Below are 23,739 nucleotides of genomic sequence, written 5' to 3'. Positions count from 1 at the left end.
CAGGAAAACTGGGCCTAGAAGATTTGTGGAACCTTTTCCACGAGCTGAAGATTGAGTTCAAGCTTATGGATAGAGAGGAGATGATCACAGGACAAGGGGGGGTGTGTGGCGACATTTAACAGAGCTCATGTGAAGGCAGTATTTTGAGGTATAAGGAAATCTGGTTGGAGAGACAAATTCAACCTTTTGCCAATGCAAGCATTACATAATACTTCCAAATAACAATAATAATGTTAAAACAGGATTTGTAAAACAAGGCAACTTTCTAAATTAACAAATTACTGTTGTTCCATAACAAATCCCTTTCTCTCTGTAAGCTTGGCCACACTTAACCTGCAAACATAAAGCAAACAGAAAAAAACCGAAGAAAGAGCTCTAGAGAGAAACTGAAAAGTAAATCCTGACATATACTTTTTGCCTATAAAATTATAATTCTGTCACTTTTCCTGTTACCAGTATCGCAAATAGAAAAAGGATAGTAGCTTGAATTATGCTAACACATGGAAACCATCAGTGCGAGTTAGTAAAACGACAGAAATTCTTACTTGTCTTCAGGCTTGGATTAATTCTTTGCAGAATTGGGGAAGCTCTGCCAAGGGTAGCTGGTGTAACTGGAAAAGAAAGAGAAGAAAATCATTAGTCAAGCCTGTAGAAACACCATCTGCTGTGACCCTGTTACAGCATCATTTTTGGATAACCAGCTCCCATGCAAAAACTCCCATTAAAATTAAAATTGTATCTGTGCACTAAAAGGAGCTTGTAAAGACAGAGCAAATGGAAGCCTTTTGGTTGCCATTACTTCTGGTCTCCTGCCCAGACACAATAGAGAGCAATGAAAACAATTCCACCATCCATCACTTGAGTCCAAACTCAACTTTCCCTTGTGCATATGATGGGGAACACAAGTTTATTTTTATTTTTTTTAAAATACAAAGAACCGAGTTTAGTTTTAAAAAAAAAGTTTAGTTTTGGAAATAATATAAGCGTGAACATTTCTAGGCATGGGGAAAGAGTAAGGGGAAGTGCAAAGTTGAAAAAGGGAAACACGAGTTTTTTTTTTTTTTTTTTTTTTTTTTTTTTGATGGAAAAAAAGGGCAGTAAGTCAGTCATTACTACACAGCTAGGATCAGGAGGCATGGAAAGTAGCAAAAATGGAAAGTAAGACTGCCTTTCCAGTTGGGTTGCTTTGCAAATGCCCCAGCTACCAAAGGACTAAACTGCTGTCTGGTCTTGGTGGCAAATATCGTAATAGGACTGGTTAGATCATCTCTTGTTTACCACCAGGGCACATGAAACATGGAGATTTAAGTGAAAGCCAGGGAAGCTACACATGATACGGCTAAATCAACATTTAGTCTTGCTACTGTACTTCAACATATAAATTCTTAAAAATATTTGTAATACTCAGTGGTGAGCCTTTTCATAGGTTAATAGGTTGACTGGTGCCTGGGGACTTCCTCCCTCAGTGTGGAAGCTGGCACAGGAAGAATCAATGTGTGATTACAGAACTGTTATTTTTTTCCCCCAGTGTTATCCAAAGCCTCTTGGAAGGAGGAAGGGACTATGATTGTTTGTCATCAATGGGCAGTGGTGTAATAAATGTAGTCAAAGAATGCAGCATTCACAGAAATGTTCAGGGTGCTTCAGTTAGTCAACAACCTGGAGGTGCTTAGAGGGCACAGTGCTTCCTCAGCCCTGTCTCGTGTTCTTCATATGCTATGGTTTGGATGTGAATTACCCTCCAAGGGCCCACGTGTTTAAGCTTTGCTCCTCAACCAGACACTACTTGGAGGTGGTGGGAATTCAAGAGACGAGGGTGAGTTGGGAGGTCTTCCCATCAAGGGAGGAAGAGTGGTTTTGGCATGGATGCTGGACCCTTAGCCCTTTCCCAGCCCTGAGGTAGAGTGGTTTCTCCATATGCTGCTGCTAAAGCGCCGTCCATTTCACGGGCTCCAAAGCAGCAGGGACTGACTAATCACAGTCTGAAAACCCAATACCTGTGAGTCAAAGTAAACCTTTTTCTCTTTATAAGTTGACTGTTTCAGATATTTGTTACAGTAGCAGAAGCTTATTAATACAACACCTCATCATCTGTATCCTTTGTGGTACCCTCTGCAACAAACTAAAGTCATTAATTAATGCTCCTTTGAGTTCTGTGACAAAGTGCAGCAAATTCTTCAAATCTAATAAAGGAGTCATGGGAACTATACTTTTTATCTGAAAAGTCTTTCAAAACTATAGTATATTTATAATTTCTAGCTAAGAACTCTTTCAGAAGTATAGTATAGTACACTCGTTAGTTATCTGATGTGGGAGATAGTTTTGTGGGACTGAGCTGTCAGTCTATGGGATGTAACAGTACTTTCAGGTAGGTAGCATAAGAATTGAATTGTACTATATGATGGTCCCTCTCCCCTAAGTATTAGCCAAGTGTATTCTCACACATAATGCTTTAGTGAACAAGGGCACCAAAGTATTCTGTTTTCAAGAGTGTAGTCAGATATATTGTGTTTGTTTTTTCTGTATCCCCTCAGACAACTGATAATATTGACTTAGTGCTTAATAGAAGGCCACACACTGAGAATTTTGTCTCTCATAAAACAGAGGAAAGAAAAAGAAAACAAAGATGAAGTGGGCAATGAGCTGGTCCACTCTCATCCCTCTGAATTTCAGACCTGGTGAGTTTAGTCCACCTGCTTCTTGAGGTACTTTCTGATGAATGTTTTCATGACCTCTTCCTCGTTATCTGGCTGGTAAGAAGCAGCCATTGTGTCTATTAAAAATAATGTAAAATCTACTAGATAGAGTTAAGGTTTTCATCAAACACAGAATTCTAATATGAGTAGAATTTTGGGGGGTATCTGGCCATGATCACTGAAAATACTAAAAAGAAAGATTTGGATTGTTCTGGTTAATTAATCAATTTTAAACTGTTAGTATAGTCTATTGGTTTTCAAATTTTCTATTTACTCTTGAAATTTTACATTTTTTCATTTATTGAAGTTTATTTACTCCCATATTGTGACAAATAATTAAAATAAAAGCTTGCAATAGATTTTTCCCAGAATACACAATGTACTAAGCATCAATTTTTAATATGAGCAGCAAGCAAAAGTTGTCTTTTATGACAATATCATTAAGTCTAATTGCTGCCTTCATAATTGAAGTATTTATGCATTAATATTCTCAATAATATTTTTGGGCTAGTCTTACTACCATCACCAATTCCTTGTCTTAAACCAGTACATTTTGTTTCATTATCTGTCACCTCAAACTGAGCATAAAAATATTATTACAAAAATTTTTTAGATTTGCTTACATGTATATATAATGTGTACCACATGTGTGCCTGGAGCCCACAGAGGTCAGAAGAGGGTGCCAGATCCTCTGGATCTGGAGTTGTGGATGGCTGTGACCCACGTGGGGGCTGGGAACTTAACCCTGGTGCTATACAAGAATAACACATGCTCTTAACTGCTGAGCCATCCTCCAAAATATTATTTTAATCATATTTAAATAATTTATATATCTGAAACAAATATATTAAACAGCATGTAGGAACCAAAGAGAGAACACATTTAGTTAGTGCCAGGAATCCATGCAGAAGAATCATTTTTCATAACCTTTGGCTTTTCATTACTTTTGGAAGGGCTAGCACAAGCAACTCCATCTTGTTGGTTTGAGACAGGGTCTCATCATGAAGCCTAGGCTGGGACAACACCTTGGCCAGGATTTTTTAGACCTTTGGTCTTCTATTTTAAACCTAATCTCACTTCAGAACCCTCAAAGATGGACTTGTGGTTATTTGAATCTCTTTGCCCCTCTTATCAATGTGGCCACATTGATTAACTCTTCTTTTACTGCATTCCACTAAATAAATAGATAAATAAATGTATATGTTCTCCAAATGTAAGTTACCTGTTTTATTGACAATTATTCACTATTTGAGTTTAGATAGCTTAAAGGGGGAAGATATTAAGTTAATAAGAGAGAAAAGAAATATATATGTGTATCTCTATCTCTATCTATCTATCTATCTATCTATCTATCTATCTATCTATCTATCGAGAGGGCACCTATGGAATTTTCAGCATTTGTCTCAATTTTCAATTTGAAATTAAGGAAAGGGACACCAGTGTCCAGCTCTTAGGTTAGCAGCAATGTTGACAAGATTTCCAAGAATGATGACTGGAATGGAATGCACAGGTCAGTTCTGAGACCACAAATAGAGTCTGAGCCAAACCACTGTTCTGGAAAATCTTGGGGAGCCTTGGACTCCCTGACTCTTTGCAGAGACATGTGGTGTTCCCCCTCTGTGGCACATTTAGTGACATTTTCATCAAGCAAAAGCCTTACTCAGCCAACACACTCTATAACACGCAATGAATCAAGACATAAAAAGAACAAGTGACATTCTAGTGGAAAGACCACAGACTTAAGCCAGTGCCAAGCAGATGCTAGTTACAAATGTAACGCACAACATGCTGCCTTAGGAAATGGAAGTGTCGCGCTCACTCATTGATTTTAATTAGTGTCAGAGTCATGCACCCAGTGTCCCCAAGTTCTGACCAGTAAGGGAAGGACAAATAACGGAAGAGCATAAGCAGAGACCACAACTCCGGCAGTCATAACAATTAATGAGGCCACCACACAGTGGTTTCGGTTATGATTTTCAGGGATCCCATTTATTATCTAACCCAAAGGGATCAATAAACATTTTATAGGACCTTTAGATGCTGGGATTTGTAAAATGAAGGAGCCAGCTACAGCCTCTGGCCTTAGCAAGCCCATGGCTGCCGTCCTTTTCTCTCCTTTTTTTCTTTCTTTCTTTGTTTCTTAATTTAATTTATTAATTTATTTATTTTGGCAATAATCTGTAAAAGGAGTGGCCAAGGACTAGGGGAGCAATACAGCACCCTCACAAGAAAACGACTCTGTGAGACAGTGACAAGTTTAGGACAATAAGCAATGGTGAAGAAAGACAAATGCCAGTGAGTCAACAACACTACTTCAAGACATCACCTGTGGAGACAGAACTGTGGTGCGCTGGCTCTGGGTTGAATATATGAGTTGACATGACCTCCAGATACAGAACTGTGATGCACTGGCTGTGGATTGAATACATGAGTTGACATGACCTATAGATACAGAACTGTGATGCACTGGCTGTGGATTGAATACGTGAGTTGACATGGTCTATAGATACAGAACTGTGATGCACTGGCTGTGGATTGAATATGTGAGTTGACATGATCTATGGATACAGAACTGTGATGTGCTGGCTGTGGATTGAATACATGAGTTGACATGACCTATAGATACAGAACTGTGATGTGCTGGCTGTGGATTGAATATGTGAGTTGACATGATCTATAGATACAGAACTGTGATGTGCTGGCTGTGGATTGAATACGTGAGTTGGGATATGTTGGGTTGGGGATGAAATCAGTACACCTTGAGAAGGATCTCACTGAAAGACATTTTGATTATGCAAACACTAAAGAGCTTTGAGGTGGAGTGCTCCCCTGCTGGACTTGTTCAAGAGCAGGTTCCTACCAGGAGATCAACTGCAGTATAACCTCTGCTATACTTTCTCTGCTTGTACTTTCCACATGAAGCATGTATCTGGACCTCAGTCATACACTGTGTGTAAAACAAGAGTCTGTCTGTTTACATGTAAGGGGTTAAACCAGCACCTACATACAAATAATTTTCTTCAAGTAACTACTAAATATTAATCTTCCTATTATTATTGTTGTCATTCTTATTAGTAGGCACTGGCTTCACAGTGGGGCATGCCTTTCCCACAGATAACTCGGCATTGCCTTTCTATCAGGACTTGGGGAGTTATGGCACTTCATTCCGGACAGTACGCAGACATAGGCCTGAGTACTCTGCTTAGGTATTCCTACAGGATACATGCAGTTAGTAGATTTTCCTTCCCCAAAGGACTCTGGGGATGCGCTTTCAGTGGAGTATAGGATAGGAATGTAAGCAATTCAATCTGAGACTAAACACACTCAATCCTAGTTCTCCAATTCTAGTATTATTAAGGGAACAAAAGTGGGGGGATTAATGTTCTGGCCAGTATTGTAATTCCCCACTTGTGTAAGAACGGCAGTTACAACCAGTCTCTAAGGAATGGTGGAGACACAAGTCGGGAGAACACAGTTCTTCATATGCTAACCCTTTTCCACAATGCTGGAAGGCATGCAAAGCGGGACACAGAGTACCTAATACAGAGTAAGTGCTGGGTAATGAGAACTACTGCATTACTGTTAGTATATGTTAATGACAACGATAATGATGATGCTGTAACTGTCATGAAATGCTCGTCTCAAGCTGTCCTTTGAGAGGGTTTGTTTCTTCCCTGGGGCAGCTTAATTGCCCTCCACCCAGCGGCTGTGGATATTGTGCCTCCATCCCTTGCTGCCATGGCTTATTTGCTTGTGTTCAAGGGTACACAATACATTCTCCAAGGCAAGTATGATTGCTTTAATGTTTATGAGCTGGAGATGGTCCCTAGTAGAGCAATGTGATTTGCAAAACTACCAATGTTTTCAATGTTTGTGTGGGGCCCACAAGAGAATCAAACATTCTAGAAGTAGAATCTCTATTTGGAAACTTTCAAATTTGTTGAGGACTTTTTTTGTTTTGATGAAGCCTATTTATTCTTGAAAATAGTCTATAAAACTTTTCTTCTTAGATCTCGACCTCGGAAATCCTTCAGACACACGCCCGCTTTTCTTTTATTCATTGTAAAATTATAATCTCTATTGCCAATGAGTACTTTTCTCCTTCCAGTTTACATTTGCAAAAGGCTCAATGTCAAATTCACTGTGTGGATAATGACTCAGACCACTCTGCGGCCCCCAAAGGGTTGTTGTGATGGGAATATTAAAAGTGCAATGCACTATTTAAACCCTGAATTTATAATATGCTTAAAATGCACTTAGGCACCACACCAGGCATTGTTTTTTTATGGTTTTTTTCACTTAACTCTCACAATAACCATCTGGATAGTTATTATTATAAGTTACACATGGTCAGTGAGGGATTTGATCTCTGAGTTATTTAACTCAGGAAGTTAAATAGCTCGTCTTAGGCTACCTCGCAATTATAGATTAGAGCTTATATGTGAATGGGAGCCACACTCTAATTTCACTTACTTCACTGTTTCTCAAACTTGCCAAGCCATCAAGATGTCTATGGCATTTATTACATCTATACTCCAAGGCTTTGACTTAAGGAATCCCTGAGGCATTGGTGGGTGTGGATGTCACAAAGTCCTATGCATATGTTTGTCATTTCCTTCCTCCCTCTCCATTTCAGCAAAATCTTGTGACAAGAAGCTTATGGGAAACTCTTCAAGTGCATCCCCTGGGCCCACTTTTCAGATTGCCCCATGATACACCCTACCCTGTGCTCATTAGAAGGAATTTGATGGATTAGTAGAGTGACTAATATGAATGCTTCAGACATTCTAGAAAGCACATTGGTAGGACCAGGTTGATGAAGGTTTGGGCAGAAATGCCCTCCAGGAGTTGGTGTATGGGCAGAAATGCCCTCCAGGAGTTGGTGTATGCAGAACCAGGTAAGATGTGTGGCTCCCTCTGAGCCAGGCCTCTTCCCTACCACTGTCAGCAGTTGGTACCAGGTGGATTCTATGGCTACAATTGCCCCTTTTGGTCCCTTGGCACCCCAAATCCCATCATGGTTTAAGCTAGAATTTCTTCCCTTTTGTGACTCATTAAATTAATTGAATTCCCACCCATAATTTCTCTGAATTAAACTACATTATCTTTTTTGTTTCTTTTAAAATGTAATCAAATTTTTACTCGGAGACAAAATGGGCATTACCTAAAACAAATGCATTTTAAGACCAGTTGCAGATGCTTGTGATGAGGAAAATAGTGGAGCAAAATGTCATAAAAGATGAGTGAAATAGTATTAATTCATCTAACATGTAAATGTTCTGAAGCCTTTGCAATCAAAACTTATGAAACATTCTTTGTAAGGAAAGTTCTGCCAAAGTATAGAATGTAGAAATTAGTACACAATGTACTCATTCCTTATAATTTTATTATGTTTACAAAATTGTATATAAATAGAAATGATGAAAATACAATGAAATGATGGGTGTAGGCTAAATGTCAATCTGTGTTCTGTATTTAAAAGATAGGCTTGTAGTAATTTGGGACAATCTTGTCCTCTCCACTAAGGGGCAAACTCTACTTAGATCAAGTACATTGCTGATGTAGAAAACATGGGTTCATTGTTGCAGTGTATATAAGACAAACTGTATTTTGATATTGTGGAGTACCCCAATTCTAATTATTTGTTAACTTTGTAAATACTCTCTAAGTGTGCCTGAGCTGGCCTACCCTGGTAATCAGATTGGTGAATACCCTAACTGTCATCATAGAGCCTTCATCCAGTAACTGGTGAAAGCAGATGCAGAGATCCACAGCCAAGCACTAGGCTGAGCTCCAGAAGTCCAGTTGAAGAGAGGGACGAGGGATTCTATGAGCAAGGGGCATCAAGATCAGATGGGGAAACTTACAGATACAACCAAACCAAGCTGGTGGGAACTCATGAACTTTAGACCAACAGATGTGGAGCATGCATGGGACTGGACTAGGCCTTCTGCATAAGTGAGAGACAGTTGTGTAGCTTGGTCCATTTAAGGGGCCCCTGGCAGTGGGAATAGGATCCATCCCTGGTGCATGAACTGGCTTTTTGGAGCCCAGTACCCATGGTGGAACACTTTGCATAGCCTTGGTGCAGGAGGAGGGGCTTGGACCTGCCTCTACTGAATGTACCAGGCTCTGCTGACTCCCCATGGGAGGCCTTACCTTTTCAGAGGAGGGGATGGGGGGTGGGCTGGTGGGGAGGCTGGGGAAGGAGCAGGAGGAGGGATGAGAGGGGGATTCGTGGTTGGTATGTAAAAATGAATAAAAATTTTCTTAATAATAAATTAAAGTGCATTATCTTGTATGTATTCATTAGGATTGTTGGCAGCTCTGAAGAAGTCCATGTAATCCGAACCAAAGTCTCTGAGCTTTTTACAAGGACGGTATTACATCTCCGCATCTCCATGAAGCTGCATGTCTCTTCTGTACTTGGACAGTAAACCACAGGCCCCATTGTATGAGACAGAGAGTTAAACAGACCCAAGAGGCAGGCTTGAAGCAACACTGTAGTTTCCAGCACATTTTTCATATCCCCAAAAAGCTACTAGGTAGCCAGATACTATGTAAGACATTTGGAGAAAAACTAGAGTAGTGAAAAGAAGCCTAGACTTGCATACATCTGCAGCAGTCTCTTTGTTTTGTATATATTCTGTGAGGAGCTATCCCAGCAGGTAACCAAAATCCAGACCTTCATTCTCCAGCGATTTACCTCCAGCATAGAGGGACTGATGGGCAAGTTTCCTGTCTAACTTCAAGCTTTGCCTATCCCTTTTCCTTTCTTCAGCGCTCTGCTTGGGGAGTTCACAAATATCCTTCCTCCCAGTACAGTTTCTGCAAAAACCAAGGACATCTGCTTGCAATTAAAGACAGATACCAGAATCTGATTTTTCAACTACAGCTTGTTGCGTTATAAAGTATAGTTAATTATGAAAAGCACGGTGGTGGTGGTGGTGGTGGTGGTGGTGGTGGTGGTGGTGTGGTGGTGTGGTGTTTTCCACAAGGAAAATGAAGAGGAACCACCTTACAATCAGAGAAATTTCAAGGAGACTTTGCAGAAGGGAGCCGTGGGCCAGCTGAGACCCAGCGTTCATTTTCCTTGTGAAAAGCCCCCCTTGCAATTTCCTGAGCTTTCTCTTCCCGTGACTAACAAGAGTTGGGAAGCATCCTACCCAGCTGTCCCACCTCTGAAGCTGCTTTTCATTATGAACATCAGCAGGGGTGTGAACCCCAGGCCACAAAGCAACAAGCAATGAGGTATGCCATGTAATAGCAGGAACCCAGATCAATCCTATGCTAAAAGCAACAGCCGGAATCACAAGTTGGCACCGGGTCAAGATCAACCCCTGGAAAGACAGTGAAATAGGAGGAGAAAAACAAACCGAGAGCATATTGTAAAGTCAGACTGGAGTGTGTGGAGGACAGAAGCGTTCCTTCTTCGAAATGGTGTTTGAGATACCTTTAACACATGTTAATTCATCCACTGAAAAAGCGGCAGAGAAAGGCTGATTTAATTAAGCGGAAACCTCAGTTAATTAAGCGGGTGACTCACGGATGGTGGCTCTCCCCAGCTCCGTGTTCAGTGACATCATGTCTTCAACTTGAAGTTATCCAGAGTGGGAATATTTACACCATGCACGTCAGGCAGGGCCCACTCGTGTTGCATGCTGTGCAAATCCCACCTGCCTTTCAATGTCAGTGTGAATAGCTTCCCCTAAGAAGAACTGCTTATTTGTTTCAGTTGGAATATAATCTCTTCGCTCTTTGTATTTCCCCAACACTGACAAAAATCATCTGGGCTACGGCATTTGCTATTTCTTATACCTTAGTTCTCAGACTGGTCCAATAAAAAATACCCCTCCAGACTGAAGGTCAGGACTGTGCTCACGTGTCCCGTCCTCACTTTCCCCATGGCGTGCCATAACACCTGTGCAACCCTTTAAATAGTGTGAGTGTCTAGTACATAGTTACAAATTTATTGAGTGTCTCAGTTTCAGGACACACGGCAAGGTATTATGACTTCGTTAGTGTTCTGAATTTACCGTCTAGTTTATGATCTCTGATGTTTCAACCTACACAAAAGAGAAATTATATAAAGTTTATCATTAGATCTTATAATAGATTTGGGCCACGAACAGTCAAAATCTGGGGCAAAGTGAGCATACTTCAACCCCCTTTCATGATGTTTCATCCTATGTTAATATCTCAGGCTTTCAAAGTGAAGGCAGGAAATAATAGCAAAACTGGACTGCTTAACTCTCTTGACTCCCATTTTTTGTTGGCGATGGATGTATTTTCCTTAGCGCAGTGGTCTTAAGACACTGAGGTGCCGGATTCCTGTTTGTTTACAGTGGCAATTCTCAGTCTTGGGAAATGACTGACAAATTAGTGGATCTTCTTGTTTGGACACGCAGAAGCCCAGCTTGTCAAGGGTGTCTTAAGAAAAGACATACTTTGGCAGAGGTTTTAAGGTGTGTCTTTCCCCCTGTAGGCACAGCCGTCTTTCATAAACAGGTTGGTCTGGGTTGCTGCCACTCTGCCTCTGGTTTCTCAGCTCTGCTTGTCCATTTCTACCAAGAAGGTTTTTGAACAAGCTCCTATTTTCTTGGGAAATAGATATTTCTGAGCTAGAGAAAGTGCTTTGGAGTTAGAATTGCTGTGTGGGGGCAGAGTGTGTTGGCTTCTGCCCCCAGATGCTAGGGACACCATGGTAGAGAGCAGATGGAATTCAGCTGCCTTGGACCCATGCTTCAGTGCATGTGTGGTGGGGAGGTTAAGGAGAGAAGCAAACAGGTATGTCATATAATTCCGGGTTGGAGTTCAGAATAGTAACACACAGACAAAAGAAACCCACTGTAGACCATAGTCTGGTAATGAGCCACATATATTTTGTGAAACAACATTTCAGGCCAAAGAACAAATATATAGGTCCTGAAATACATTTGGCGAATAGCAGAGGATTGTGTGGCAGGAGCAGAGGGGGTGATAGGGAGGACAATACTTGCGGTTGCAGAGATGCCAGAGGCCAGGTCTGCTTGCAGCTGGAAGAAGGCTTTGTGGACAATTAAGAACCAGAGTCCGTGAAATGGACCCCAATGAAATGGAACTCCGACAGACTCCCACTGTGGTGTGACCATCCCACTTCAGCCCTTTACTGCAGCAGTTGTGAAATGGGAGCTGCTGGGAATGAGTCTCGAGGCCATGCGGTTTATGGTTTTAATTAAGTCCTTTTAGGCTGGAGCACTTTGTTTGGGATATAGACACAGACCAGTGGAGCATGTTGGTCCGAAGTATATTTACTGAATACCTAGCAAGCACAAAGGGAGCGAGTAGATTAACACAGATCCCAAGTTGCTCTTCTCTCTGTTTCTCTAGAAGTATCCTTAGACCCAGACTAAGGAATTTAGTTGCTGTATAGCACATTCTTGGTTTTAGGTCTTTGCTTATCTTCTATTATTTATTTTGCTTTTTATAGAATGGAAAGATCAGAGAAAATTCTCAATTATGGAGGAGAGTTAATAACTGGGGAAATGAAATGAAAGTGCTTGGCAGAAATCCAGGCACATGCTGATTCTGATACTGTGAATGAATACAATTAAGATCCATGCCATTCATTGAGAGCATGAGTGTTGTACTGTATTGTCGCTTGCATTGTTTAATCTGCATGTGCTTATATTCTCACCCCTCTATATTCCATTTCAGCCTGTTGAAAGAACCATATTTCATTCTTTCTGACCCTTCACACAATAGAGCATCAATCAAAATTTATAATACAATGACTATCCGACCTTTTGTTCTAATACCCTCTTAAATTAATATCTGTCTGGTACTGTTTATTACTACTTGTAAAGAAAACACCTTAGTGGAAAGGTTCTATTTTATATGTATGGATGTTTTCCTGCTTGTCTGTCTTACCTGCATGTATATCTGTGCACCATGTCTATGTCTGGTGCCTGAGCTGGCCAGAAGAGGGGGTTGGATCCCCAGGGACTGGAGTTACAGATGGTTGTGAGCAGCCATGTGCATGCTGGGAATCGAACCAGGGTCCTCTAGCAGAGCATCCAGTGCCCTCAACCCCTGAGCCATCTCTGTAGTCCCCGTGGGAACATTTTCTACATGTGTCACATTTGTAGCAAAATGACAGAAAGCTTTAATAAAGCCTCTCTCAAACATTTAAACCATTTTACATTCATTCATTCATTCATTCATTATTTTCCGAATGCTAATTTCAGAAAGGAATTGTTAAAAATCTGCTTTATGGCTAATAGGGAAGTGACAGCCATAAGATCTTGTAGTAGAAAGTGGAGATTCTGCCCAAAGTGAGCATAATGTCATGGTCACTGTGAGCATGTATCTTGGCCTGATGCTACTGCTTTATTTATTTATTTATTTTTTAATCTTTGCTTTTCCCCTTGTGCACTTTCTGGCACCTTTTATGGTATTGTGGTTTAAATATAAATTTAACTTTATATTAACAATTAAAATTAAAATCAAAATAGTTAATCAGACCACAAACTATTATTTAAATGTGAAATTATACTGGGCATAATTTTTTTTCTTTTTAGGCCATTTTCTTCCTGGAAGGAGTATATTAAATAGAAAAGTAGTTGTATATCTTTGCAGCTATAAGGCAGATGAAGTGTTAAAATGGAGAACATGAGTTTTGTTTTCCTTGTTTGAATTACATTTAATTTGTTGATGATACGTTATGAACAGAATCAAAAGCCTTATTGATAATCCATATGGGCCTGGCTTCTCTGGCCATCGATGCCTGGCACAGTGCATCTTTGTGTCAGCCCAAAGGGGCACCTTGCCCATAGGCTTTTGGCAGGACAAGAACAGCATATAGCTTTAAATGTTCCCTGGTTCAATGTGGGAAAAGCAGCAGCTAGCCAAGCTCAGAACAGAGTTTTCATTGTACTGCGGCCAGAAGGTGAAGGGGAACAGGGAGAGTGTGTGTGTATGGGGGGAACGCCTGCGGAACTTGTATCCTGCAGGACTTTCTGGTGGATGTAAGCTTAAAAGACATACAAAGATACCTTTGGTTAGAGGGAGTAAAAATGATTTAGGATCCCTATAATTTAAATTTAGAATATGCATCAAATCGTATCTGTATTTCCTGGTGGCAGTGAATATTACTGAAGAGCAGCTAAAATAATATGTACGAACAGTCAAACCCCAACAGCGTCGTAATTCCTCCTTACATTCCCCAACTTCCAACCCTTCACTCAGCAACAAATTAAGTCAGATCAGCTCAACACATTCTCTTCTGTCTATGTCCAGCACTAGGTTGTAGCCCAAGCTTCTAGCTTCTCCTGCCTAGAGTATCAAGAAGTTTCTATTAGCCTGTAAGCCTTCAGTGGAATATCTCAATCGCCAAATGTCCTCATAAGAAAGTGAGCACACAGAGAAAAGAGATCTGTAGAGGTCAGAACACCTGGAACACCGACATAATTTTAAACAAGAATCACGGGGAAGTTGTTTCTCCTTCTAAAGATGAACATCTTCGAAAGAATACAACTCTCACCTAGAAAGCACATATTATTGTTGGCTTGTAAAGAGCTTCACTCATAGTAACTTCTCTGCTACTCCCAGATTTTGAAGTTCTTATCTGAATGGCTGTCTCTATCTCCTGGGTTTCCCTTCTCTCCTGAATCTACTTCCGTTGTGTGTCTGACCGTTCCCATCTTTGAAACCGGTCCTTGTCAAATCTAATGGTGCTGTTTCAGTTTTTATATTTGTCAACAATTCAGATGCCCCTCATCCAAGGGCGACTACTGCCTAAAAACATCAGCAGCTTTGCTTAGCTTTCATAATGTGCAGTTTGCTGATTCTCCTTCTACCATGTCCACCACCGCTCTTTTTGGTCTCCTTTAGGGGACCCCCTTTTTTATCTTTTTTTAAACCTGTCCCTTAAGTAGTGACCTGTCATGGAACTCTTGTCTCTGCTACTTCAGCTATTGTTTTTCCTGAAAAAACGACTCTCTTCATGTCTAGTAGCTTTACATATCACCTCTTTATCGGTGGTGCCAAATTTCTATGTTTAGTTTAAGTATCTCCATTAAACCTTAGACTCTACTCAGTCTCTTCGGTTTCTTCATGTGATGTCTAGTTGGTATCTATTCTAACACAAAACCTGAGTACTGTGGGAGCCCGTTTTTAGGTTCCTGTGGCTTTCTTTACCCAGCAGGTCTGTATAGAGAGGATGATTAGGACCATGGGCCTGAGTGCAGGTGTCTGAGATGGTCTGCACTTGGCTGTGCTGGGGGGAGGTCTTTTGTTCTACCCATTGGTGTTTTTTTTTTTTTTTTTTTTTTTTTTTTTTTTTTATAAATGCCTTAGGGCAGAGACAGTCAGGGCCCATTGGAATAGGTTCCAGGTCCTCTCGAGGATATCCTGTATTTTCTATCTGTTTATCTCCACAATCTAAATCCTTCTATCTAATATTTCCTGCTGCTCGCACTCAAGAAAACTCTGGGGAACTGTGGGGTTGGTGGGTAAATGCCCCACAGAGTACCCTGGCAGAACCTGTTCCTTCTCGGTACTACATTATCTCTGTAGATTCTTCCATCACCCACCCCGTCAGGCATCTAAGCCAGAGACAGTACCATCTTTTCCTCTTCACCTTCTCTGACTCCCAGTGCCTCATTGACTCCAGCACAAGTTATGCCACTTTCTTTTCGAAACGTTTACTTCTCTGCACATCCTGTGTGTCCAGGCTTTGAAGTGGTTTCCTGTTTCTCACACATACACTTCTTTTCTTGCTAAATTAATCACCTAAACATTAAAACTAATTTAAAGTATAAACCAGATTATACTTTATTGTCTAAAAATTATCCACTGGCTTCCCATGCACTCAGCAAGTTCAAACTCCTCCCGTGGCCACACAGCTACAGCTTACCCAGCCTGCCTTGCCCGCTTCCTCCTCCTCTTTCTTTGAAATGAAGTCACTCTATTCTAGTTAATTCACAAACAAAAGCATGGCACAGCTGGGTTAAGGAAGCTACTCAAACATATGGCCAATCTCAAACTCTTTATATCTCAGTGAACCTCTGTGTAGTTAGCGTGGCCATTCTGAATTGGTCAATCCTATCAATTCACTATCAATTACATTTTCTTTTTTTTTTTTTTTTCAACAGGTTTCTCTTTAGCTTTGCGCTTTCTGAACTCACTTGTAGCCAGGCTCTCAATCACAGAGATCCCCTGCTCTGCCCCGTGCTGGATTAAAGGCGTGCGCCACAACCGCCCGGCTTCAATTACATTTTCATTCACTTACCCACCTCAAAAAGAAAAAAATATGAAATTCAAACTAGAAAAATAACCTTTTTGAAATGAAGAATAGCTTTATATCATCTGTCATGATTCATATATCTCTTTGTTTGCCTATCATTGCACATCATCTAATTTTATCCCCCTTCCTTCTTCTTAAAAGAATCCCAACTTGTTTAGCCAGTTATTCCTCACCTAAGCTCACCTTGGCTCAAAGAAGCTGAGCCAACTTTCTACTCCAATAGATGCAACTGGGCTGAGGATATTCCCGTCTTCCTCTGGTTGTAAAGCGGCAGCACAATGGGAATGTTGCTTCTGGAAAGTGTAAGAAAAAAACTACACAGGATAGTGTAGTCTCTTTGCTTCACATATTTCATCCCAGCCCTGAAGGTGAAGCTGATACCCTCAAGAGGCCAAAAGCAAAACAGCTTTTGGGAAATGAATTGGGAGTACCTAGACTTAGTCGAACCTTTAGGCTGTCCATCCTCTGGCTGTCCAGTTACTTGAATGAGTTGGTTTATTTGCTGCTTAAGTCAGCTTGAATTATGCTTCTGTTATTTGCCCCATTCTTGACTGATGCATTCCAAAACAGGCCCTAGTCTACTGCTCTACCTTCTTATGCAGATATCTTTTCGGTGTTAGGCCTAACCCTTAAATGTGCCAACCTTATTACAGCTTTAGCTCTTGTTACTTCTAGCTTTGAGTGGTCTTTGTGTTACTAGTTCAGGTTTGGGCTCAAGTCAAACCTTTTCAGTGAAACTTGTTCCTGCTAAACAACCTAAGAGACCTTCTTAGTCACTTCTACTGTAGCATAACGTTTATATTCTTCACAGCTCTTGTTTATCTTTGCATTAAGGTGTTTAACTATTTACTTTTGTTGTGTGTGTGTTTCTATTATATCCTTATCAGACTATAAGGTCTGAAAACCAAAACATTCATCTTTTTTACTTAGGATAGACATCCATAAATATTTATTAGATGGACACACACATGAATGAAGCCTTGGAGCTTATAGTAATCGGGTCCTCATCTACTTTCTCCATATTCTCTCATCTCCAACACCTTTAAGGGTCAAAGGTTATGCATTCTAAAGATACAACTGTGAATACTTTTCTAGAGTAGCTATGATAATTCCTTTAAGCTGGAATTAGAGAAATGCTTGCTAAGTTGGTCAGTTGGATGTAAGAGCAAAATCTTTAAGTACAAAGAACTGGCAATTTAAAAATAGTGGGAAGGGTTGGGCAGTGGCGGCGCACGCCTTTCTTTAATCCCAGAATTTGGGAGGCAGAGCCAGGCGGATCTCTGCTGTGGGCTGCAGGAATATATCATAAGAACTCAGCTGGTTATGGCAAAGTCACTACCTGGAGGGATCAAGGATTTCCTCCAGAGGAAGCCAAGTTCCAAGGAGCTTTTGGTGTTACTTGGCTTGTTATATATCAGCTGTCTTCTGTTATGAAAATCATGTGTGCTTTCATAGTTTTCCCAATTGACTTTTCCCTAAGAAGGGCTAACAGTGTGGACTGATCACTCTCTGGACATACACATTCCAGGCATTTGGAGAAGAGCCTCAGGAAAGGCTTTCTCTGGAATCAGATATCTCCCTTAGCCACTTTCACGTAATAACAGTCCATATGCAAGTCTCCTGATTTAAGATAAATTCCACAAGGAGACACCGCCTAGGTTAGGTGGACGTTAAGTAATAGCTTTACACAATTTAGCTAGGACCCTCCTTTCTTACATCCTTACTAACTTTATAGACCTTTAACTCCTTACCTAACCACTCCTAGGAATACTTAGATAACTTTCTGTCCTGACAGCTATGCTCAGCCAGAACCCCAGTCCAAGCCTCCCTGTAATTATCATCATTGGCAGCATCTGGCCAGGTCCATCCCCAGATGGAGGAGAGTACCTTATCAGAGATACCTCTGTACTCTCTAAGAACAGACGTAAGCATCCAGGTTACCTGTTTGAGAAGGCCTGGCGGATGTGCCAATTAAAGCCTTACTTCCTCCTTTCCCAAACCTTACCTCAAGTTCCAGATCTCCCTTTAACTATCACCAGAGGCATCTAGCTGTACACAGAATGCCTAGCGACTGAGCACACTTTCCCCCACCCTGCAGAAAAATGGCAGATATCTTGGACAGATAGGAGCCACAGGAAAAAAGAAGACAGCTTTATTTTCTCCCATTGACCTAGCAACTTATAGATTCTTAACATTTTTCTACCAATCATGTTTAAGAGTTTAATAGTTGAGCACATAAGATCCCTCTTAGATATTACCTGAATTTAGCCTTTAGTTAATTCATTTCCCCATTGGTCACTTCCCTTTGGGGTTTCAAATGATAATTAACGGTTATTGCCTCGCAATGTGATTCGTATCACCCCTCTGTTTGACCCTGGAAGCCTGGCTTTATATACCAGGACTTCCAGGGCACGGGGGATGGAGAAGAGAAAAGAGTATGGAAGAACTAGATGGGTAAGAACTTGTGAGGAACAAACTGAGATGGGGAAGAACTAGGTTGAATGGCTAGAAGAGAGTACTAGAGGAATGAGATGGAAGATGAGGAAGAGAAGATGGGGAAGTACTAGCTGGGTAAGAACAAGCTGAAAAGAACCTAGATGAGGCAGAATTAAGATGAGAGAATTAAGATAGAACTTAGAGGGAGCAGTAGATAAGTATAGAGAGAAATCAGGCAAGAAAGGAGATAGGCATGAAAACAGAACTGAAGCTGTGTATAAAGGATGTTATGCCAGAGGAATTAAAGCAAGTGGACTATAGAGCTCCGTGTGCTGAGATTCTATTTCCTGAAAATAGTCCTCGCTGTTAGTAGTTCTCTCTCCTGAGCCTCTGGGATGTATAATATCAAGGCTGGTTCCTCTAATATTATACAAGAGATCTCTGTGAGTTCAAGGCCAGCCTGGTCTACAGAGCAAAATCCAGGATGGGCATTAAAACTACAGAGAAACTCTGTCATGAAAAACCAAAAAAAAAAAAAAGTGAGAAAGGAGGTTAGAAGGAAACAGCACCAAAGAATATGATGTAATTGTAAGGAAATACCTCCACAGAACCCATCAGTATATACAATGCATATTTACTAATAAAATCTGATGTAAAAAGAGAAGACAGTGTCTTTCTTTCATCTATTGTTTAGCAATGGTGTAACATCATAATTTTCTGACTCTCTGACTTGAAACTAGGGGCTTGCTTATTTCTCCTTTTCTTCCTAGCTGTTAGCATATACATTGGGCTCATTCTTTTTTTGTGTGTGTGTCGGAGTTGAGGACCAAACCCAGGGCCTTGCGCTTGCTAGGCAAGCACTGTACCACTGAGTTAAATCCCCAACCCAAGGGCTCATTCTTTTAAGTGTTTTTAGAGTCATTCCTTGCTCACTTTCCCTCTTAACAGTTCTCCAATGGGGCCCCATTTCCTCTCCTGTTCCTTCCAAGCTTCCTGCTATTCATGTTCTGTATAGGGATTGCAGCCCATTCTTTGTATTCCTGCTGCGTTAGCCTTTCTAAAGTGCCTTTTTTTATACTGCTGTCGTAGTTAGGGTTTCTATTGCTGTGAAGAGACACCATGATCACAGCAACTCTTAGAAAGGAAAATGTTTAATTGGGGTTAGTTTACAGTTTCAGAGGTTCAGTCCGTTATCACCATGGCGGGATATGATGGCATGCAGGCAGACAGACATGGTGCTGGCGAAGGAGCTGAGAGTGGAGAAGGAGCTACATCTTGATCCCACAGGCAACAGGAAGTAAACTGAGGCCTTGAGTGTGGCTTGAGCATATATGAGACCTCAAAGCCCACTTCCACAGTGACATGCTTCCTCCAACAAGGCCATACCTACTCTAACAAAGCCACATCTCCTAATAGTGCCACACCCCATGAGCTTATGGGGGCCATTTACATTCAAGTCACTACATCTGCCATGCCTTTGCTATGGACTCAAGCAACACCACTCTTCTAGTTGAAGTCTTGGTTCAGTGTTTCTTTAGAAAGAACTGTCTCCCTTCCAATTTCTTCTCTACCGTGTGCTTTAGACGATATAGCATTCTTTCCATCCTCTGCCTGTGTCCTGTTTTCTCTCTCCTTAAGCTTTTGATTTTTATTCTTTCTGTTGAGCTGAAAAATTTAATTGCCCCTGCCTTAGGGTTACTGCTGTGGGATGGTCTGTATGTCAAATTGCTCTGATTGGTCAATAAATAAAACACTGATTGGCCAGTGGCCAGGCAGGAAGTAGGTGGGACAAGGAGAGAGGAGAGTTCTGGGAAGCGGAAGGCTGAGGCAGAGAGACACTGCCAGCCGCCGCCATGACAAGAAGCATGTGAAGACACCGGTAAGCCACCAGCCACATGGCAAGGTATAGATTTATGGAAATGGATTAATTTAAGATATAAGAACAGGCGGATCTCTGTGAGTTTGAGGCCATCCTGGGCTACCAAGTGAGTTCCAGGAAAGGCGCAAAGCTACACAAGAGAAACCCTGTCTCGAAAAACCAAAAAAAAAAAAAAAAAAAAAAAAAGATATAAGAACAGTTAGCAAGAAGCCTGCCACGGCCATACAGTTTGTAAGCAATATAAGTCTCTGTGTTTACTTGGTTGGGTCTGAGCAGCTGTGGGACTGGCGGGTGACAAAGAGTTGTCCTGACTGTGGGCCAGGCAAGAAAACTCTAGCTACAGGTTACTATTGATGTGATGAAACACCATGACCAAAGCAACTTGGGGAGGGAAGGGTTTATCTGGCTTATGCATGTCCATCCCAGTTCACCACCAAAGGAACTCAGGACAGGAACTCAAGCAGGGCAGGAACCTGGAGGCAGCAGCTAATGCTGAGGTCACGGAGGAGTGCTGCTTACTGGCTTGCTTCACATGGTTTGCTCAGCCTGCTTTCTTATAGAACCTAGGACCACCAGCCCAGGGATGGCACCACCCACAATTGGCTGGCCCTTCCCCCATCTATCTCTAAATCAAGAAAATGCTCTTCAGGCTTGCCTACAGCCCTCTCTTATGAAGGCATTTTCTCAATTGAGGCTCCCTCCTCTCTGATGACTCTAGCTTGTGTCAAGTTGACATAAAAATATCCAGGACAGATGTCTCTTCAAAAAATTATACTTAATTTCTTCCAGAACACCTGTCTTGATAACGGGCTCCACTTTGACAGTTTCTTACATTTTAAATCTCTCTTTGAACTAAGTGCTTAATCTTTCTTTCCATGATTTTTCAGAAAAACATTGGTGAGAAGGAACATGGAAAAAAATCTTCATATACAGTTTGCCATTACATAAACTTCACAAACAAGAGCGTGTGACACATGTGTGTTCCATAAACAAGTGGCACAAAGGCATTGGAAGACACAAAGACTCCAAAAGCTTCTAGAAGTCAAATTAGAATATAGACTATTTATGGTACTTTCTTTCAAAAAAAAATCTAGCTAGAGCTTCTAGGAGATTAATTATCATTTTCGTCTGGGGGAGTTTTTCAATAGACACACATAGTTTAGAAATAAGTTTATAGTCACATACTTTCTTTAACTAAAACCCTCTTTATTTTTTTCAAATTTCCACCAGTACATGCAACTTTTAAGAGTAACCTCCCACTTCTTGATTTTAACCTTAATTAATCTTAATCTATAATTGGAAGAATCCAACTCAAGATAAGTAGATGATATTTGTACAGTACTTGAAAACATCTTCCTCGAGCCTGTTTTGTAACAGCGAAAACACAGTTTTACTCATTTCACTAAAACATTTACGGTGAGTATTTTGTTTCCTAAATGTCTAGTGTTTTGCAAAGTTAGGGCTAGAGAAAAAAGTGACGGTAAGGTTCCCAAGTTTAGTTGTTGCAGAGTAGTCAAGGAGCAAAACTCTCAGAGCAGAGGCTACTGGAAGCTCTTGGATTTAGGACTTGGCAATTCATTAGATGTTTGGGAAGTGGGAGAGGCCTGCTTCTTCTGAAAGCTTCTGTAATTAGTGACGTGAGAGCAAAGTTTCTGTAATTCATAACACGAAAACACAAGATTGTAAAGCTCATTGATAACACTGGGGGAAACATCCTTATTTTCTCTTTAGAAATTGTTGCTGTGGACTTTAAATCTTCTAAGGGCATTTAAAAAATGTTCATATTTAAAGTTCCTGAGGAGCAGATAGGAAGTTTCTGCATGTCTCCAGGATGCAGAGAATGCCATATGACTGAAATTCCCAGAGGCTGATCCGGGTTTGACTCAGCCTCCTCCAGTCTCACCACATTGAGGGAATATTCCATTTTCGTCAGCACTATACCTCCATTTCTTGCTCTTTGGTCAAGACAAGGTCTTTGGAGATCTGACTCTTCACTATTTTTTTTTTCTTTCATCTTCTAAGACCCCAATTCTCCTTAACTGCAAAGATGAAGGGCCCTCTCTCTTACTATTTGAAAATGAACTCAGAGAAGAAAAATCTTGTTGTGGATTTGCAAAGTCCCTGGAGCCCAGAGAATAAAAAGACTTGGCAAGAACAAAGCAGAAATTAATACATTAAGAAAGTCTCTTGCCTCATGTTAAGTGGCTAGTTTTCACCTTTCATTCATACTAAGTGACTGAAAAAGTGTTGAAAGGCAGTACTTTCAACCATTTCCACCATTACTCACCATTTCCATGCAAATATAACCTGGAATAGAACATCAGTGTGACAACCTCCCCCCCTCCACACACACACATACACGTTCTTCATGTCTTGTGAGCTTGCTGCTTGAAATAGTGTGGTGTAGGGCTTGCAGCATCAGGACCACCCGGACACTTGTTAGGGATGGAGACTCTCAGAGAGCACCCCAGACCTCAGAATCAGAAGCTCCCCACGTGGTTCACAGGTCCTGTAAGGCCTGAGAAACACCTTTCTAGACAGCATTTCCTGCCCTTTTTCCTTTCCTACTGTTCAAATTGAGGCTGCATCCTTGTAGTTCTTATAGACCTTGTATTCTACAAAACAAAACAAAAACCACTTCCCAATAAGTAATAAAAGGGGCCTGCAGGTGTCGTGAACATTCTGTCCACCACAGACTTGCAACAGGAAACAGGTTTAGTTTACTTCTGTTGGGAACAAAGAGTAGTTGCTTTCTGTTTCTAAATTTATGCTGTTAATTTTACTAAGCCGTGTATGGAGGGACTTTCTGAGCTGGGCTAACTAAGCTATAATTTGAGGAATGAAAGAGAGGCCAGCATTTGGTTCCGATCCCAAATGCTGTTATGAACTGTTTCCTCCAGACACTGAGACATCTTCTGAGCCTCGTTACAAGTAGTTTTCAAAAGTTAATAGATGTGTAAAAATTCAATTTGGCTAATAAAATTCGCACTTGGGTTAACAATTTACACCTTGGAATGTCAATTTATTTTCCAATCAGATACGCCTCTTCATAATACCCCTAACTGTAGTAGGTCAAGGATTGGGAATATTTATCAATTGCAAATATTCCGGTTCTTTCTTAGAGCCCTCAACCCCCAACCCCATGGGATTAATCAAAGAAGAAAAACAGAATGTGTGAGCATTGTGCATCATTTCCGAATTTCATGGCATTGTTAGCTCAGTCCCACTCTTGTCTACTTTTAAGAATCAAATTTAAGACTCATTTGTGTCTTCAAGATAAATCAGTCAAATTCCTCCAATAATTCACAAGTGCATCCTCTTCCTGCTTCTGAAACAGTGTGTTCCAAATTATGTGGTGTTTCATAATGGTGCCTGGTATTGTGTTCTCCCAAGGAAAATACTTGATGCATTCAATATTTTTTTTCTGCTTCAAGTACTTTATT

At 40.9% G+C, this 23,739-nt stretch overlaps 1 protein-coding gene across 4 annotated transcripts in view; it reads right to left on the bottom strand.

Moving 5' to 3' along the window:
* The window catches only part of Ghr (growth hormone receptor), a 246,328-nt gene that overhangs the window by 68,090 nt on the left and 154,499 nt on the right, over positions 1–23,739 (bottom strand). For all 4 annotated transcript variants that reach the window (XM_028875569.2, XM_028875570.2, XM_037209416.1 and 1 more), the window contains exon 3: positions 546–611. In XM_028875569.2, the coding sequence (XP_028731402.1) occupies positions 546–611 (66 nt within the window). The remainder of the gene's footprint in view (positions 1–545; positions 612–23,739) is intronic.

This window comes from Peromyscus leucopus, chromosome 11 (genome assembly GCF_004664715.2).
Source record: "Peromyscus leucopus breed LL Stock chromosome 11, UCI_PerLeu_2.1, whole genome shotgun sequence".
Lineage (NCBI taxonomy): Eukaryota > Metazoa > Chordata > Mammalia > Rodentia > Cricetidae > Peromyscus > Peromyscus leucopus.
Note: the sequence above shows the minus strand (reverse complement) of the source record. Positions and strands in the feature narration are given on the sequence as shown.